The sequence below is a fragment of the Haliotis rubra genome, unplaced genomic scaffold, assembly GCF_003918875.1.
Source record: "Haliotis rubra isolate DU_JTF1 unplaced genomic scaffold, ASM391887v1 Scf761, whole genome shotgun sequence".
Taxonomy (NCBI): Eukaryota; Metazoa; Mollusca; class Gastropoda; order Lepetellida; family Haliotidae; genus Haliotis; species Haliotis rubra.
This window is the reverse complement of record NW_025767481.1, coordinates 289,677-308,519: the sequence shown is the minus strand read 5'-3', so window position 1 is coordinate 308,519 and position 18,843 is coordinate 289,677. Positions and strand designations below refer to the sequence as shown.

General features: G+C 44.1%; 1 protein-coding gene across 1 annotated transcript in view; it reads left to right on the top strand.

Moving 5' to 3' along the window:
- Positions 1-18,843, top strand: part of LOC124260415 (exosome complex exonuclease RRP44-like) — a 54,020-nt gene that overhangs the window by 25,226 nt on the left and 9,951 nt on the right. The window contains 6 exon segments of the mRNA XM_046694719.1: positions 2,354-2,470; positions 13,278-13,379; positions 15,985-16,049; positions 17,244-17,328; positions 18,060-18,187; positions 18,465-18,551. Of these exon segments, the coding sequence (XP_046550675.1) occupies positions 2,354-2,470; positions 13,278-13,379; positions 15,985-16,049; positions 17,244-17,328; positions 18,060-18,187; positions 18,465-18,551 (584 nt within the window).

Sequence of the window (18,843 nt, the reverse complement as noted above, 5' to 3'; positions counted from 1 at the left end):
CTGAAGGACGCAAGCCCATTTTTTTTACAGTTGTGTTACTTTGAGTATGTAAGTCTATTGTGTTACGTTAAAAACATGCAGATCCATTGTGTAATGTGAAGTATGTTAATCCATTGTGTTATGTGAAGAATGTAAATCCGTTGTGTGATGTGAAGTATGTTAATGCATTGTGTGATGTGAAGTATGTTAATGCATTGTGTGATGTGAAGAATGTAAATCCGTTGTGTGATGTGAAGTATGTTAATGCATTGTGTGATGTGAAGTATGTTAATGCATTGTGTGATGTGAAGTATGTTAATCAATTATGTTATGTGAAGTATGTTAATCCATTGTGTGATGTGAAGTATGTTAATGCATTGTGTGATGTGAAGTATGTTAATCCGTTGTGTGATGTGAAGCATGTTAATCAATTATGTTATGTGAAGTATGTTCATCCATTGTGTGATGTGAAGTATGTTAATCGATTGTGTGATGTGAAGTATGTTAATCCGTTGTGTGATGTGAAGCATGTTAATCCATTGTGTGATGTGAAGTATGTTAATCCATTGTATGATGTGAAGTATGTTAATCCATTGTGTGATGTGAAGTATGTTAATGCATTGTATGATGTGAAGTATGTTAATCCATTGTGTGATGTGAAGTATGTTAATCCATTGTGTGATGTGAAGTATGTTAATGCATTGTGTGATGTGAAGTATGTTAATCCATTGTATGATGTGAAGTATGTTAATCCATTGTGTGATGTGAAGTATGTTAATCCATTGTGTGATGTGAAGTATGTTAATGCATTGTGTGATGTGAAGTATGTTAATCAATTATGTTATGTGAAGTATGTTAATCCATTGTGTGATGTGAAGTATGTTAATGCATTGTGTGATGTGAAGTATGTTAATCCATTGTGTGATGTGAAGTATGTTAATCCATTGTATGATGTGAAGTATGCTAATGCATTGTGTGATGTGAAGTATGTTAATCCATTGTGTGATGTGAAGTATGTTAATCCATTGTATGATGTGAAGTATGTTAATCCATTGTGTGATGTGAAGTATGTTAATCCATTGTGTGATGTGAAGTATGTTAATGCATTGTGTGATGTGAAGTATGTTAATGCATTGTGTGATGTGAAGTATGTTAATCCATTGTGTGATGTGAAGTATGTTAATCCATTGTGTGATGTGAAGTATGTTAATCCATTGTATGATGTGAAGTATGTTAATCCATTGTGTGATGTGAAGTATGTTAATCCATTGTATGATGTGAAGTATGTTAATCCATTGTGTGATGTGAAGTATGTTAATCCATTGTGTGATGTGAAGTATGTTAATGCATTGTGTGATGTGAAGTATGTTAATCCATTGTGTGATGTGAAGTATGTTAATGCATTGTGTGATGTGAAGTATGTTAATCCATTGTGTGATGTGAAGTATGTTAATCCATTGTGTGATGTGAAGTATGTTAATCCATTGTATGATGTGAAGTAGGTTAATCCATTGTGTGATGTGAAGTATGTTAATCCATTGTGTGATGTGAAGTATGTTAATGCATTGTGTGATGTGAAGTATGTTAATCCATTGTGTGATGTGAAGTATGTTAATCCATTGTGTGATGTGAAGTATGTTAATGCATTGTGTGATGTGAAGTATGTTAATCCATTGTGTTATGTGAAGTATGTTAATCAATTATGTTATGTGAAGTATGTTAATGCATTGTGTTATGTGAAGTATGTTAATCCATTGTGTGATGTGAAGTATGTTAATCAATTATGTTATGTGAAGTATGTTCATCCATTGTGTGATGTGAAGTATGTTAATCGATTGTGTGATGTGAAGTATGTTAATCCGTTGTGTGATGTGAAGCATGTTAATCCATTGTGTGATGTGAAGTATGTTAATGCATTGTGTGATGTGAAGTATGTTAATCAATTATGTTATGTGAAGTATGTTAATCCATTGTGTGATGTGAAGTATGTTAATGCATTGTGTGATGTGAAGTATGTTAATGCATTGTGTGATGTGAAGTATGTTAATCCATTGTGTGATGTGAAGTATGTTAATCCATTGTATGATGTGAAGTATGCTAATGCATTGTGTGATGTGAAGTATGTTAATCCATTGTGTGATGTGAAGTATGTTAATCCATTGTATGATGTGAAGTATGTTAATCCATTGTGTGATTATGACTGCAAAAGTATATGCTTGTTCATAGCTTTACAGCCATATTTGGGGGTATGGGTGACCCATCTTTATGTGACATTATTCCGTATCATGGTATATCTTGTATCATCATACGCTCCGTATCATGACTTGTGTCTCCTCCTGGCCCTGATGTCAACTTGCTGCTGTTTTCCATGTAGGATATGAAACACCGTCAGGATCTGCGTCACATCAACGTGTGCAGCGTTGATCCTCCTGGCTGTACCGACATTGATGATGCTCTTCACTGTCGCAACTTGGACAACGGAAACCTGGAGGTATGTTGATCTTTCAGTTATCATCATGTAAATGTTAACATTGTAAACTTAAAGGAGAATACGAACGAAAACAAAACTTTTGATATATTGTAAAGAATATTCTAAAAGTCACTTTCCGTGATTAAAATTGAACAAAAGGTTTGTAAAATAGCAATAAAAACACAAAAAAACGTACTCGTATTTCTGCCTATAATGGAAACACCCGACAGTTAATGAGCAGTGAGGGTATCACGTGACATGAGGTCACATGTGCCTGTTGCTGATGGCTTCCTCTTTGATTTTACCTCACAACTTAACAGTGTCCATGGATTCTGAAGCAGTAAAAGATGTTCCTGATGTCATTTCTGAAATGGATGTTAGACCGTATCAATACGATCCGATTTTACGTCTTGCAAGACAATCTTCCTGTGAAAATGAAGAAGAAGAATCAAGCAAAACGGAGGCACCGCATGAGGTCAAAATACATTTAAAAATAGACCATATCATTTAACAAGAATACTATATTTTTAACTTACCTTACCATAGGTCTTATGCATATTACCTCAAGCTCCGCTAAAGAGATCAGACAGTCGTTGATTCGCCATTCTATAGAACGGCCACCTCTTGTATTGACGAGTGTACAGGCAACGGAAGTGACGTGATCTCCCCTCCCGCGCAAGCGCGGTCCATCCAAAATCACTTTTACTTCAAGCGTCTTGCTTGTCAGACGTTTTTGTTTCGCTAAGTTTTCAGACACTTACTAATAGATTTCAGATATTAAAGTTATTGGTATGTATGTTTTTCTATCTTATGTCTCTTCTCTGTGGGTGAAGAACATAATTTACAAGTAACTTCACTTACCTGGCTACCTCGTGTTTATGTTTTTCACTTCGGCTTGGGGTGTGTCCCCACGTTCCGAGTTTTTTTCCACGTGGCATGTTTGGGTGTTTTGATACCTCTAGGGTTCTTCCACCTTCTGTTTCATGCTTGTTTTTGTGTACCTTCTTTTTTCTTGCCTAAATTGTGTGTTTTTTCACGCTTTTTTCGGCTCAGTGTGGGGGCAGCCATCTTGGTTGTTTACACGACTGTCCCACTTACTTGGGCGTGCCCATTCTTGTGGGAGGGGTGCTTCCATTTTTTCGTCTGCAGGGGTTGTTTCTAGGTTTTTTACGTTTCACATTTGTGTGTTACAGCTTTTGGTGTGCATGACCCGGCAGTTTTGTTGCATCTGCAAGGTGCAGAAGTCTGCCAAGGACCCACACCCCTGGTGCCCAGACTGTGCGACTGTTGCCTGTTCCATTGACGAGCGCTGTCACTTTTGTACTCCGCTGTCCGTCGCAGATTTCAAGGCCTACCTCAGCGCTAAGAAGAAACGCTTGTCACAACGGAAGAGGAAAATGTCTTCCCCTGTTTCTTCTGTGGACTCCCGGTCTTCTCCCCCTCGTACGCCGGTCGGACGCTCTTCTCCTGTGATAGATCAGCCGTCCACCCCTGCGCCTCGTTTGCTGACGCCTGAAGCCAAGCGCTCGTCTGACGCCTTTGTTGACCTATCCCACCCGGACGCTTTGTCGCATCCGGAGGTTCAGAAGTTGCTTCGGACGCTCCTTTTGCCGGCAGCTGCCGGAGCCCAAGCTAGCACCGTTCCAGCGCCGTTGCCTAGCTTTGTCCCTGCGCCGACGCCTGTGGCACTTGATTCTCCAGTTGCTGACTTGTTGCTTCAACCAACGTCGATGCCTACGCCGACGCCCATGCGGACGCCGGCGCCTATGCCGACGCCCATGCCGACGCCGACGCCTGTACCGACGCCAGCGCCAGCGCCAACTCCGACGCCTTTGGCAGACTACCGTATCCCCAGGAAGGCTACAGTGTCTAGAGAGGAGAACCTACAACGTCAGTTAATGGAAGAGTGTTCCCGACGTCGGGACGCCGAGCGTTCCCATCGTTCTCGACGATCTCGTTCCAGGTCTCCTCGGCAGCATCATCGGTCTAGGAGTCCTCGTCTTAGTTCGGATACTTCTCTTCGCCGTCGTCGGTCTGACTCAAGGTCTCGCTCTGCCGTACGTTCCAAGGATAGGGAGAGGCGCTCACGGTCACCGATGCGTGGTAGGCGATACCGTCGGTCCCGTTCAAGGTCACCTCCTGTTCGCCGCTCGCCGCGACGTCCACGTTCCCCGACAGTTACTTTGAGTGCTGCTTCTCAGTTGTCATCGGTGCGCCCACCGAAGCCTGCTGCTTCCGGTCAACGATGTACTGCTCCTACCGTGTCCTGGGAGGACACTGAGGAGCGCTATTTTTCTCCCGATTATAATGAGGAAATGTTGCAAGAGGATGATGATGATGGGGGCACCTACCTCCCTCTCTCTGCTGTGTTCGACTGGATTGCCGACAGACTGCCGGATTGTCCTTCTCCCTCTTCAGGTTCGGCCGACCCGAAGGCTATTCGGTCTTCTCCGGAGTTACTCCTCCCGCCTCACCCGATGGTGGCCGATGCTGTGGCTTCTTTGGACGCTGATTTTGCTACTTTGTCTCTCAATACCACGATAAAGGCTCCTAAGTCACGCAAAGGGGACTACAAGATTCATAGTTTGGATTTTGCCGATGGAGGCGCGGCTCATGACGAGTCCCTCAAGCGCTTATCGGCTTCCCCACAGGCATCCTACCGAGTGCAGGACTCCAAGATGTTGGCCATTGATGCAGAACTCAAGCGGATGTTGAAGCCGGTATCAGCGTTGGCCTCGGCAACTTCGGCTGCTGCTTGGGATCTGACGGAAGACAACACGTCAAGGTTAGAACATCTTACCACCCTGTTTCAATGGCAGGGCAAGGTGTTGCATGATTTGCTGGCGCACCTCCGGGCGGCTCTGGCCATGACAACGGTTGTTCGGCGGATGGGTTTCCTGGAGCCCTGTTCTTGGCAGGAAGAGTTTAAAAGGAAACTGTTAAGAGCCCCTTTTGCGCCTCGTTTCCTCTTTAATGACGGCATTCGAGGTGTATAAGGAACACGCAGAGCTTACCAATACGGAGGTTTCTTTGTCTACGTTGAAGCTTTGAGTTGGCCTTCGTGGCAGATCATCTGCAAGGGGTAGAGGGAAGCGCCGTTACGCCCCCGAGAAGAGACTCCGTCCGCGACGCCTCTGGCAGAGGACGTGGCCGTGGCAGATCCGAACCTGTTTTTCAGCGCGCCGTCAGCAGGATCGTCCCGGGACCCCCGACGACGCCCGGCAGGGTAGGGGAGGCGCCCTTACGCCGGTCGCTGAAGTTGCGACCCAACACGACTGGGACCTCCCGCCCCCAGTCGTGCCGGTTCGATCCTACTCCAGTAGGCGGGAGACTGGGGATCTTCTGGCCCAATTGGACAATCCTGGAAGACCCGTTTATCACCAACATTCTCAGGACCGGTTACAAGCTGCCAATCGCGTGTCGCCGCTTCTCTGACTTCAACGCCCCAGTCGCGTGTATGCTCCAGACCAACAGTTACTGCTAGCAGACAGCATCCACACTCTGTTACGCAAACAAGCTATAGAGACAGTGCTAGACCCCCGACAGTCCCCGGGGTTCTACTCACCAATCTTCCTGGTTCCCAAGAAGGACTCAGGGAAACTACGCATGATTCACAACATGGCAGTTTTCAACCACCTTTATCTTTCGGAACCGCCTCACTTCCGCATGGTGTCCCTGGAACAGCTACGAGCCAAGCTTGCGCCCAGGGTCTGGTTGGCCAGCCTCGACCTTCAGGATGCCTACCTGCATGTGCCCATTTACCACCGTCACAGAAAGTACCTGAGGTTTTTTTTCAACGGGTCCCACTACCAGTGGAAAGTGCTTCCATTTGGAATTTCCACGGCCCCGTGGCTTTTTACTCGGATTACCTCGCCGATCAACCGGTTCCTCCATCTCAGGGGCATCGACTTCGACCCTTATATAGATGACTGTCTCATGAACCACCTCGACCCTCAGTTGCTTCGCAAACAGATGCACTTTGCCATTCATCTCTTGCAGCAACTGGGATGGATTATCAACATAGACAAATCCCACCTGGAGCCGTCCCAGGAACTGACGTTTATAGGAGGCCTCTTCCTGACACATTGCGACCTTGTCAGGATTCCGCTAGATCGCTGGAGAAAGATTGTCAGTTTAAGCCAACCGAGGTCTATCCCAGCCGCCGTGCTCAGGGGAGTGGCAGTCCCTCTTAGGTCTCCCTCACCTCAGCCCAGGACTTGACGCTCAGAGGTCGCTTGATGCTTCCGGCCGTTACAGCTTCCTGTTGCCTTACATCCAGGCGGATGACCTTCAGATGAGGTTCCTTTTGCCCCTGCATCTCCACGCTTACCTCCGTTGGTGGACTGTCGAGTCGAACGTCTGCGCAGGAGTCTCCTTGACAGAGTTTGTTCACGATCACGAACTGTTCGTAGATGCGTCTCTTCAAGGTTGGGGTGCTCACCTCAACGACCAGACCACCTAGGGGCTGTGGTCAGGCACCGAGCTAGGATGGCACATCAACAACTTGGAGCTGCAAGCAGTCATTTTAGCGGTTCGACACTGGGTGCCTCTGTTGCGGAACACCAGGCTCCTGATAGCGCCGGACAATTCCCCACGGTGGTGTGGTTGATTCACAATCAGGGAAAGCGACCAGGTCCAAACAGTTGTTGGAGCAGACGTTCCAGCTGGCCAGTCTCCTGGACGACAATGGCATCAGCGCCAGAGCCCGACACATCCCAGGGTGCAAGAACGTTTTGGCAGACGCTGTCTCAAGGCCGGGCAAACCGTCTCCAACAGAGTGGATGCTACATCCAGAAGCGTTCAAACTTCTTTGTCACAGTCACGGCCGCCCTCTGATCGACCTGTTTGCGACTCGCTTCAACACACAGCTGCCGTTGTACGTGTCTCCGATTCCAGATCCAGCGGCATGGGCGGTCGACGCCATGTCCTTGTCGTGGGAGGGTCTGGACGTGTACGCCTTTCCACCACCAGTTCTGTTGCCAGCGGTAATAGCAAAGGTCAAGCGGACAGAGACGATTCGTCTGCTTTTGGTCGCGCCTTGGTGGCCAGCCAGAACCTGGTTCCCAGATCTGCGCCGTCTCGCCGAAAGAAGTCCGCAACAGTTACCAGACTGGCCTCACCTGCTCAGGCATCCCCACAGTCGACAGTGGCATCCCGATCCGACTCGGTTTCATCTGTGCGGTTGGATCATCTGCAAAAGGCGCTGAAGGCCAAGGGCTTCTCCACGGGTGTCGCCAAGGTTATTGCTCGTGCTCATCGAGTCTCCACAAGATCACTCTATGATGATAAGTGGGTTTCTTTTGAGAAGTTTTGTGCACAGAAGTCCAAGGACCCGTTGAAGGCTTCTCCTCAGTTTATAGCAGAGTTCCTTCTCTTTCTTCGGAAGTCCCGGCGTCTCAAGGGCAACACTATAGGAACTTATTTATCGGCTCTTAACTCCGTTCTGGCGGTCAAGTGCGACAAAAAGATTTCCAAGGTGCCAGAACTCATCGCCGTCCTCAAAGCGTTTAAGCTGGAGGACCAGAAGGCAAAGCTCCGTCCTCCGGCTTGGGACCTAAACGTCGTTCTTCGTCATCTGAGAGGTCCCCCTTATGAGCCCTTGGACACGGCTTCTTTTGAGAACCTCTCCAGGAAGACAGCCTTTCTCTTGGCCCTGGCCACAGCAGCTAGGGTTAGTGAGATCCACGCATTGGATGTCACCAGGGTGCGTTTTGAGCAGTCACGGCATGGTCTTGTTCATCTCGGACTGCTTTGGGATTTCGTGGCCAAGAACCAGCTGCCGGGACAACCGGATAGGATCTTCTCCATCCCTCCTTTGTCTTCCATTCTAGGACCTCACGACGCTGAGGAACAGCTGCTTTGTCCCGTGAGGGCACTTAAGATTTATATTGCCAAGTCATCTTCCAGGAGGCAGTCTCGTAAGAGACTGTTCATCCCGTTGTCTTCTGTGGCCAAAGGTGAAGTTAATAAGAATACGCTTGCGCTCTGGCTCCGTACTACCATCCTGACCGCCCTCACGATCGCATAAGATCTGCCTCATCCTACAGCCAATAATCCGCATGAGATTAGGGCTCTGGCATCCACCATGGCTCTCCACAGAAACTGCACCGTTCCAGCCATCATGGAGGGTTGTTTTTGGAAGTCCTCTACTGTCTTCGCTAGTCATTACCTGCGGGATTTGGCCGTCGAGGACGTGGAAGGTCTTCAATCGTTTGGTCCACTGGTGGTTGCTCAGCAACTCACCCGTCCTACCGCCCATTAGGTAACTACTTCTTCTTACCTTCTGGTCTTCAGGTTAACTTACACTTTGGGTGTATTTGTTTTCCTTAGGGTTGCCTTTAGTTACTATCTGTCTCCTGTTCCAGGCGCCTCCTGCGACAGTCTGGCGATTCAGTAGTTTCTTCTGGTTTTCCCTTGGCATGTGGGTTTTTCGTGGGGACGGTCCTCTGGAGCCCGACACCACCGTCCTACTGTCGAATCCATATGCATAAGACCTATGGTAAGGTAAGTTAAAATTTATTAAAATCTAAATATTTTAGATATTTAAATACTTACCTTACCATAGGGCGGTAACTCCCTCCCAACGCTGGATGCTCCTCCCCTCTCTGGGCTCTTCGGACCTGGTCAGTAAAAGTGATTTTGGATGGACCGCGCTTGCGTGGGAGGGGAGATCACGTCACTTCCGTTGCCTGTACACTCGTCGATACACGAGGTGGCCGTTCTATAGAATGGCGAATCAACGACTGTCTGATCTCTTTAAGCGGAGCTTGAGGTAATATGCATAAGACCTATGGTAAGGTAAGTATTTAAATATCTAAAATATTTAGATTTTAATAATTGTCAGCAAAATGTGATACAGTTCCAACCAGCAAACCCACCCCTATAAATATATGACAAGTCCCTAAGAATTATTTTTGATTTTTGATTGCAGTTCCTTTTGTGTCAAATGGGTGACTGTAGGGTGTCTGGGATTTAAAAATAAAATAATCATGCTTCAGACGGGGGAAGTAGATATTATCTGCTACAAAAATTACACTGGTATTATTTTGTTGAAAATAATTAGGATCCTAGTTCTCATTAATAATGTATCAAGTCTCAGCCTGATACAGCTGGTCGAGCAGAGATAATATTCGCGACGCCGATAAGTTATTCCCCGAAAACTGGTGAATTATAAAATACTAGTCAGGACCACGTATGTTTCCCCATTGTTTGGTTATGGAAATAGTTATGGTACTCGGTCATAGCCTTAGAATGACATTTTGTCAGCCAATGAGAATACAGAACAACTTTCACAGCACACACTACTGACAAATAGCGAGTCTGATCCCGACGTACGTAATTGGACAAAATGGAAAACAATGAAAGTAACAAGTACTTCATGATTTGCCATTGCAATCGGCAATGTTTCGGGTAGACTGCAGCATTTAGGGTCCAAACCTCAAAGAACATTATAGCGAAACATTTTCAAGCTTATGTGAAATCTCTCACTGATTTTAATAAAGTTTATATTTCTCATGGGTACCAGTCAAACTGCCCCAACTACAAAATGCCCCAGCAAATTTGGTCATTCATTCTAATTTGGTCAAATTTATTTGAAATGATTAAATATATGCCGTAAATGCATAGTTTTTGTCAACTTTGATATTAGGCTCTTCAAATATAAGTTATTTGGAAGTAATATTTTTGATAAATGTTCCATAAGTAAACTCATAACTATGTATATATACTAAGCAGCAAAAGAACGTCAGTTTGGAATTTTCCTTTGCAGAAACGGATAACTGTATACTCATTTAATGTTTTGATTGTATATTTTTGACAACATCTCCAACTTTACCTGAGCAAAGACATTCCTACCCAAACTCAGAATGGAACCCAGGAAATGGTCTCAAAAATGCAACCTAATCTCGGAGATGGTACAGTGTTCTCCATGTTTTTCATGCAACTCATGCTGCACGTGCTGTTCACAAGGACCAGCCCTATAAAATGCACCCCCAAACCTGGTTGAAACATTCACATGACAACGTTAGCAGGATGCCGCGACTCACGACAGCTCAGAGGATATGTTTAAATCAGAGGAACCAGGCGCTAGGAATACTTGAAGCTGGCCACACTGCACAAGCCGTTGCCAATCACTTCCAGGTCAACGTTTGGGCCATCTACAGGCTGCAGCAACGTTTCCGGGCCACCAACACCACAAATGATCGCCCCCGTACTGGCAGACCAAGGGTGACGACAAGACCACCATGTTGTGCGACAGCATGTACAGAATCCCTTCATGCAGGCTTCCGAAACAGCACGCCAGACAGTGGGAACACCCGGAAGACCAATCAGTACTGATACAGTACGCCGACGTCTTAACAGGTGGAACCTCCATTGCCAGTGAACCTTACCGGTGGACCTATCCTCACCCCTCATCATCGGCGTGAACGTCTACAATTTGCCCTACAACACCAAAACTGGTGATACAGGCAATAGAGAACTGTTCTGTTCACAGATGAGAGTCGGTACTGCGTATCAACTGCAGATGGCAGAACAAGAACATGGCGACGATGTGACCAGCGTTACTCAGACCGATGTGTTATGGAAAGAGACTCATGGGGAGGTGCAAGCATCATGGTATGGGGTGGAATAGGCCTGAACCAGAGAGTGGGCCCTGTGGTGTTCCAGAACCTTGGTCCAGGGAGAGGAGGCGGCATCACAGCGGTGCGCTACATCGACCAAGCTCTCAGACCCCACGTCATACCACATTTCGCACGTCACTGGAAGAACATTTTCCAGCATGATACTGCCAGCGCTACACGGGACTTCCTACAGCAGAACGGTGTCAACATTATGCAGTGGCAAGCCCTTAGTCCTGATTTAAACCCAGTTGAACATCTTTGGGATAAAATTCAGAGGAGACGGAATAATGTCATACCAAGGCCGAACACAGCCAATTTATAGCGCCAGGCCTTTCTCAGAGTGTGGTTCAAGGTGCCAATGGCCTTCATCAATCGATTGGTGCACTCCATGCATAGACGCTGTGCTGCAGTTATTGCCGCTCGTGGTGGTCACACTAGATACTGAAGTCAAGGGTCTGAATGGACTGCAAACGTTCACGTAATGTCTTGGAATTGTGCTGAGTTATTCATTGATGTGTCAAGATATTGTACATACCCCATGTGTGCATGTCTCTTTCAATGAGTTTCATATGTGTCCGACTCGGAATGATCGGAGCGTTTTTCGTGCCTAAATCTGTCTCTTTACTTGGAAAACGGAAGAAATGGTGACTCTTTCCATTGTTTGGTGATTCCGTGCACCCCCCAGACAACGGAATACACCATTGTACCATTTACAAACAACAGAAACAACACGATTTGTATTGCTGTTGCGCTTGTTCTTTGGCAATATGGCGGACGCTTGTCACATATGACGTCACGAGCGGAAAGTTCATGTGAGTTCCAGCGGAAAATGCATAATGGCCGAAACTGAAACTGTTTTTCGCGATAAAAACATAATAAACCATATTTTTGAAATAAAAATTGGGGTACATGTTTCTGATGACTTTATCTTTCACCCAGCAAATTATTGCAGTTGTCTTGTATTCTCCTCTAAGTATGAGTTTTGCAATTTGAAGACTTGTCATCACACAACTGCCTTATTTACACACAGAAAGTTGAAAGGGTAATATGCTCTGTGTAATAACAAGCTAAGACATATGACAGTTGTTACCATACTTCTGGCACTTCTAGCATTTGTACTGGATAAACACAGATTTGTCAAACAGGTGATAAACCACAAAGTATTACTTTATTCAGCATGTTCAATGGAAGATATGTGCTGTTGATTGTTCACTGTGCCTTCTGTTGGGAGTGAGATATGATGGCATGGAATTGGGGGAATACATGTGCACAAATGATTGTAAAAACATTTGAATGTAAAGGGCAGTTGTGTTTGGAGTTAAGTAAACAAAATGTATTCCCCGGAAAAATTGTTAACAGTGCAGCTTGGGACTTGTCATGTGTACAAGGCTCAAGTTTCATGTGTCGTCTTGTGCTGTAGCTGCCCTGTAGACCATAATACTGTCACATTGGTTTATTACTGCTGTCCTCAGAGAGTAAACAGTGAAAAAGAAAGGAAATTTAAGATTGGATTATTCCCCTTGTCCTCAGTGAGTAAGCGGTAAAACAGGTATGTTTAGAAAATTTAAATTGATCTGTCATGTTTGGTCAGATTCACTATAAGGTGTCAGTTACTGTATTTACTTATTTCAGTGTATAGTCCGGTTGGCTCAAAAGCGGACCGATGAATTGCAATCTAAGTCGAAAACTAATAAACATAACATACTCAATGAAAAGCTGATCATAATCAAAACATCATACCCACTCTGTGAGGTGTTTGCAGAATTTTTGTCCTAAAAATAAAAAAGTTGTTTAACAATCTATCATTAAAATATTGACACAGTTCACTATTTGTTACGAGGGAGGAGTGCATAGAAAGGGACAGCCAGAAGTTTGAGAACGGATGGAGACGGCACAGCACAGGTTAATGAATAAATAACTTTTTGTCTGTGAACTTCTTGAACACCTGGCTGTCCCTTTCTCTGCACTCCTCCCTCGTAACAAACAGTGAACTGTGTCAATATTTCAATGATAGTTTGTTAAACAACTTTATTATTTTTAGGACAAAAATTCTGCAAAAACCTCACAGAGTGGGTATGATGTTTTGATTATGATCAGCGTTTCATTGAGTATGTTATGTTTATTAGTTTTCGAGTTAGATTGCAATTCATCGGTCAGCTTTTGAGCCAGACAGACTGTAATATGAAATGTGTTTTCTTCATACCTAGGTTGGAGTTCACATTGCGGACGTGTCACATTTTATCCGCCCTGGCAATGCGCTGGACAAAGAGGCTGCTAACAGAGGAACCACAGTTTACCTCACTGATCGGGTGAGTAGAACTCAGTAGTAGTAGATCAGGCCAGTAGAACTCAGTAGTAGTAGATCAGGCCAGTAGAACTCAGTAGTAGTAGATCAGGCCAGTAGAACTCAGTAGTAGCAGATCAGGCCAGTAGAACTCAGTAGTAGCAGATCAGTCAAGTAGAACTCAGTAGTAGCAGATCACGCCAGTAGAACTCAGCAGTAGTAAATCACTCATGTAGAACTCAGTAGTAGTAGATCAGGCCAGTAGAACTCAGTAGTAGCAGATCAGGCCAGTAGAACTCAGCAGTAGTAGATCAGGCCAGTAGAACTCAGTAGTAGTAGATCACACCAGTAGAACTCAGCAGTAGTAGATCAGGCCAGTAGAACTCAGTAGTAGCAGATCAGGCCAGTAGAACTCAGCAGTAGTAGATCAGGCCAGTAGAACTCAGTAGTAGTAGATCACACCAGTAGAACTCAGCAGTAGTAGATCAGGCCAGTAGAACTCAGTAGTAGTGGATCACGCCAGTAGAACTCAGCAGTAGCAGATCACACGAGTAGAACTCAGCAGTAGTAGATCATGCCAGTAGAACTCAGTAGTAGTGGATCACGCCAGTAGAACTCAGTAGTAGCAGATCAGGCCTTTAGAACTCAGTAGTAGTAGATCACGCCAGTAGAACTCAGCAGTAGTAGATCACGTCAGTAGAACTCAGCAGTAATAGATCACGCCAGTAGAACTCAGTAGTAGTAGATCATGCCTGTAGAACTCAGTAGTAGTAGATCACGCCAGTAGAACTCAGTAGTAGTAGATCATGCCAGTAGAACTCAGTAGTAGTAGATCAGGCCAGTAGAACTCAGTAGTAGTAGATCACGTCAGTAGAACTCAGCAGTAGTAGATCACGTCAGTAGAACTCAGTAGTAGTAGATCAGGTCAGTAGAACTCAGCAGTAGCAGATCACACGAGTAGAACTCAGCAGTAGTAGATCATGCCAGTAGAACTCAGTAGTAGTAGATCACGCCAGTAGAACTCAGTAGTAGTAGATCATGCCTGTAGAACTCAGCAGTAGTAGATCATGCCAGTAGAACTCAGTAGTAGTAGATCATGCCAGTAGAACTCAGTAGTAGTAGATCATGCCAGTAGAACTCAGTAGTAGTAGATCATGCCAGTAGAACTCAGTAGTAGTAGATCACGTCAGTAGAACTCAGCAGTAGTAGATCACGTCAGTAGAACTCATTAGTAGTAGATCAGGCCAGTAGAACTCAGTAGTAGTAGATCACGTCAGTAGAACTCAGCAGTAGTAAATCACACCAGTAGAACTCAGTAGTAGTGGATCATGCCAGTAGAACTCAGTAGTAGTAGATCATGTCAGTAGAACTCAGCAGTAGTAAATCACTCATGTAGAACTCAGTAGTAGTAGATCAGGCCAGTAGAACTCAGCAGTAGTAGATCAGGCCAGTAGAACTCAGCAGTAGTAGATCAGGCCAGTAGAACTCAGCAGTAGTAGATCAGGCCAGTGGAACTCAGCAGTAGTAGATCAGGCCAGTAGAACTCAGTAGTAGTAGATCAGGCCAGTAGAACTCAGCAGTAGTAGATCACGCCAGTAGAACTCAGCAGTAGTAGATCAGGCCAGTAGAACTCAGTAGTAGTAGATCGCACGAGTAGAACTCAGCAGTAGTAGATCATGCCAGTAGAACTCAGCAGTAGTAGATCAGGCCAGTAGAACTCAGTAGTAGTAGAACTGGCCAGTTGAACTCAGCAGTAGTAGATCATGCCAGTAGAACTCAGCAGTAGTAGATCAGGCCAGTTGAACTCAGTAGTAGTAGATCACGCCAGTAGAACTCAGCAGTAGTAGATCAGGCCAGTTGAACTCAGTAGTAGTAGATCATGCCAGTAGAACTCAGCAGTAGTAGATCACGCCAGTAGAACTCAGCAGTAGTAGATCAGGCCAGTTGAACTCAGTAGTAGTAGATCACGCCAGTAGAACTCAGCAGTAGTAGATCACGCCAGTAGAACTCAGCAGTAAAAGATCAGGCCAGTAGAACTCAGTAGTAGTAGATCACACGAGTAGAACTCAGCAGTAGTAGATCATGCCTGTAGAACTTAGCAGTAGTAGATCACGCCAGTAGAACTCAGCAGTAGTAGATCACGCCAGTAGAACTCAGCAGTAAAAGATCAGGCCAGTAGAACTCAGTAGTAGTTGATCACACGAGTAGAACTCAGCAGTAGTAGATCATGCCAGTAGAACTTAGAAGTAGTAGATCATGCCAGTAGAACTCAGCAGTAGTAGATCACGCCAGTAGAACTCAGCAGTAGTAGATCACGCCAGTAGAACTCAGCAGTAGTAGATCGGGTTAGTTGTTAGTGAGTGAGTGAGTTTAGATTTATGCCGCGTTTAGCAATATTCCAAATTCTTGTATTACCTATATGTTGCATAACATGTTTTCTTCATCACTTCAGCTATCAACAATACTAGCTTTACTGTGATCATGCGGATCTGTCTGTCAAATTGGCTGTTGCCGAGGTTGTTGTTGTGATAAGATACCTCTGATTGACTCGGAATCAAGGAATTCCAAATTGTTATACCACCTAAAGATTGTTTAATATGTTTCCTTCATCACACTATCTTTTCTTCCAGAGAATAGACATGGTGCCAGAACTCCTCAGTTCAAACCTGTGTTCCCTGAGGTGCAATGTGGACAGGTCAGTGTAACCATGGTAACTCATGCCAAGGTGTCCTCCCATTACGCAGACAGCCAGTTCGCAGACACCTTAAAACAACAACATTTACGGTTCAGTGAACAGATTATCTACTACCTGTTACCTACACATTATAATGGAATAGTCCAAGTAAAAACACAGGTACAAACTGAAGCTATATTATTTATTTTGAAAGATGGACGAAAAGAATTTGAATTTTTATTGCTGCTATATATAAAAAGTGTATTGTCATAAACATTTCGGTTTAACCTTCTAGTCTAAGGGGAGTCGGCATTAGCTTAGCTATTACAAATTGCGACACTGTTGTATCATGTAAATCAAATAAAGACAAATGTGAACCTAAATATTATTCAGGTATCGAATAAAGAAGTTATATGTTTTGCACACAATATTAAGATATATGACGAGTGCAAGATTTATTTAGAATAAACATTTAAAATATGACACATCATGTGACTGTGGCCATGGCTGTGAGAATGTTTTTCATTACTTCCTTGAATGTCCAATAACTGTTACAATCTTTAGAAAGTATTGTTAAAATTAGAACACTGATTCGTCTTAATCGTATCTTACATGGCAATGCAGGTGTCTTATTTACTGCAAATCAGAATGTTTTCAATTATGTACATAAACGTATCTATATCTCCCCAACAAAACTTTTTCTCAGTTAACGTCTGTTGTACATATGCTATTACTGGGAGGGGTCTTTTCTATCAATAAACACAATCAAACCTCTCAGTGACAAACCTGTTTTATATTTGACAGTAATTGATAGTAAATCAATTTTGAGAAGAGAAATCATTTATCATTTAATCACAACGAAGTTCCATTTACCCACAATCAAACTTCTCAGTAACGAACCTGTTTCAGGCTCACCCTACTCTACTCACAAGACAGTGGACTGTTCCATTATGCCCATAGGTGTTACCCTAATTAACCTTCTAGTTCAGTGTCTGTCAATTGGGTGTCTGCCAAATGGGTGTCTGTCAATTGGGAGATAACCCATGCCAAGGATATTTTTGATACCTCAGACAAATATCCCTGAATATCAGGAATATTTTTAGATTGTCTTGAAAATTTACTTGAGAAACGTGTTGGACTATCTGTGCTGTGGGAGACAGTTCCCCTGAACCCAACACAACTGTTGATTACATGATAGTTGTTTACTCTGGACAGACTGGCCTTCTCTGTGCTGTGGGAGATGACGCAAGATGGGGACATTGTCAACACCACCTTTACCAAGAGCGTGATTGATTCAAAGGTAGAACAACATGTAAATCATAGGTCCTTTTCTCCAGACAATAATATGTTAGTACCTACATTTTCATGTCTTTATTCTCCCAAATCCTACAAAATTACATGTTACAAAATCATATTTATAGTCTTCCTATAAGTCATGTTCTATGGGAACACAACCATGGAAGTTAATGGACGTAGACACCCCCAATGGTTTGTGGTAAAGGAATGTAATATACTGTTCAAAACAAAATGAGTGAGTGAGTGAGTTTAGTGTACGCCGCACTCAGCAATATTCCAGCTATAAGGCGGCGGTCTGTAAATAATTGAGTCTGGACCAGACAATCCAGTGATCAACAGCGACTAACTCGCTGACTTGGTTGACACATGTCATCGGTTCCCAATTGCACAGATTGATGCTCATGCTGTTGATCACTGGATTGTCTAATCCAGACTTGTTATTTACAGACCACCGCCATATAGCTGGAATATTGCTGAGTGCGGCGTAAAACTAAACTCACTCACTCACTCAGTGGTATATGTGAACCTAAATACCTCACTAGGACCAAGCCTAGTGGTTTAAGTGTCAACTTGTCATGCTGAAGGTTTGATTCTCCATTTGGATATGATGCTTTGGAGCTCATTTCTGGTGTTCCCTTCCATAATATGGCTGGAATATTGCTGATGGTTACATAACACATCACTCACTCACTCACTCACTCACTCACTCACTCACTTGTTCTTCTTTCCTCCCAGGCTTCATTAACATATGCTGAAGCCCAGATGAAGATAGATGATCCGACTTTGACAGATGACCTCACAGTCAGTTTACGGGGATTAAACAGACTTGCAAAAATCTTGAAGAAACGAAGAATTGACAATGGGTAGGACAAACATTGGTTATCAGTAGTTATCACCTAACCAAATAATATCTACCAAACACAAGGGAATTAGCTTTATCCAACCACTAATTTTCCCTTTATAAACATATCTGACAAACCAAATTCAATCAATATTGTTTTGTGAAACTTTTTACTTCAATTACAGCTGAAGTGTCATTTTTATGTTTAGAGTTTTTTCTGACATTTGTTGAATAGGACTCTCTTAACTAAAATTGTTGAAAGATTTGTTTTTAAGCTGTATTGACTGTGTATGTTTCAGTGCCCTTAGCTTAGCCTCGACAGAGATCCGGTTCTATGTAGACAGTGAGACACACGACCCTATAGAAGTTCAGACCAAAGAGCTCAGGTGAGTCGGAGCACACAATGGCTCCAGACTGTGGTGATCGTTTGTTTGTTGTTAAACTCTGAACTCCAGCTGTCGATGGTGATCTGTAAGTAATTGCATCTGGAATAGAAAGTTCAGTGATTGTCATCATGTGCATGAAGATATGTGACTGAGAGTTCCGTGTTGCTCATGCAGTCATCCTCTGGTTTGTCAGATCTGTGCTCCAATGTTGTACAGGCTATTGTCATTTTGCTGGAATATTGCCAAGTGTTGCACCTAGGGCTGCGTAATATAACCAGTTTACCGGTATTTA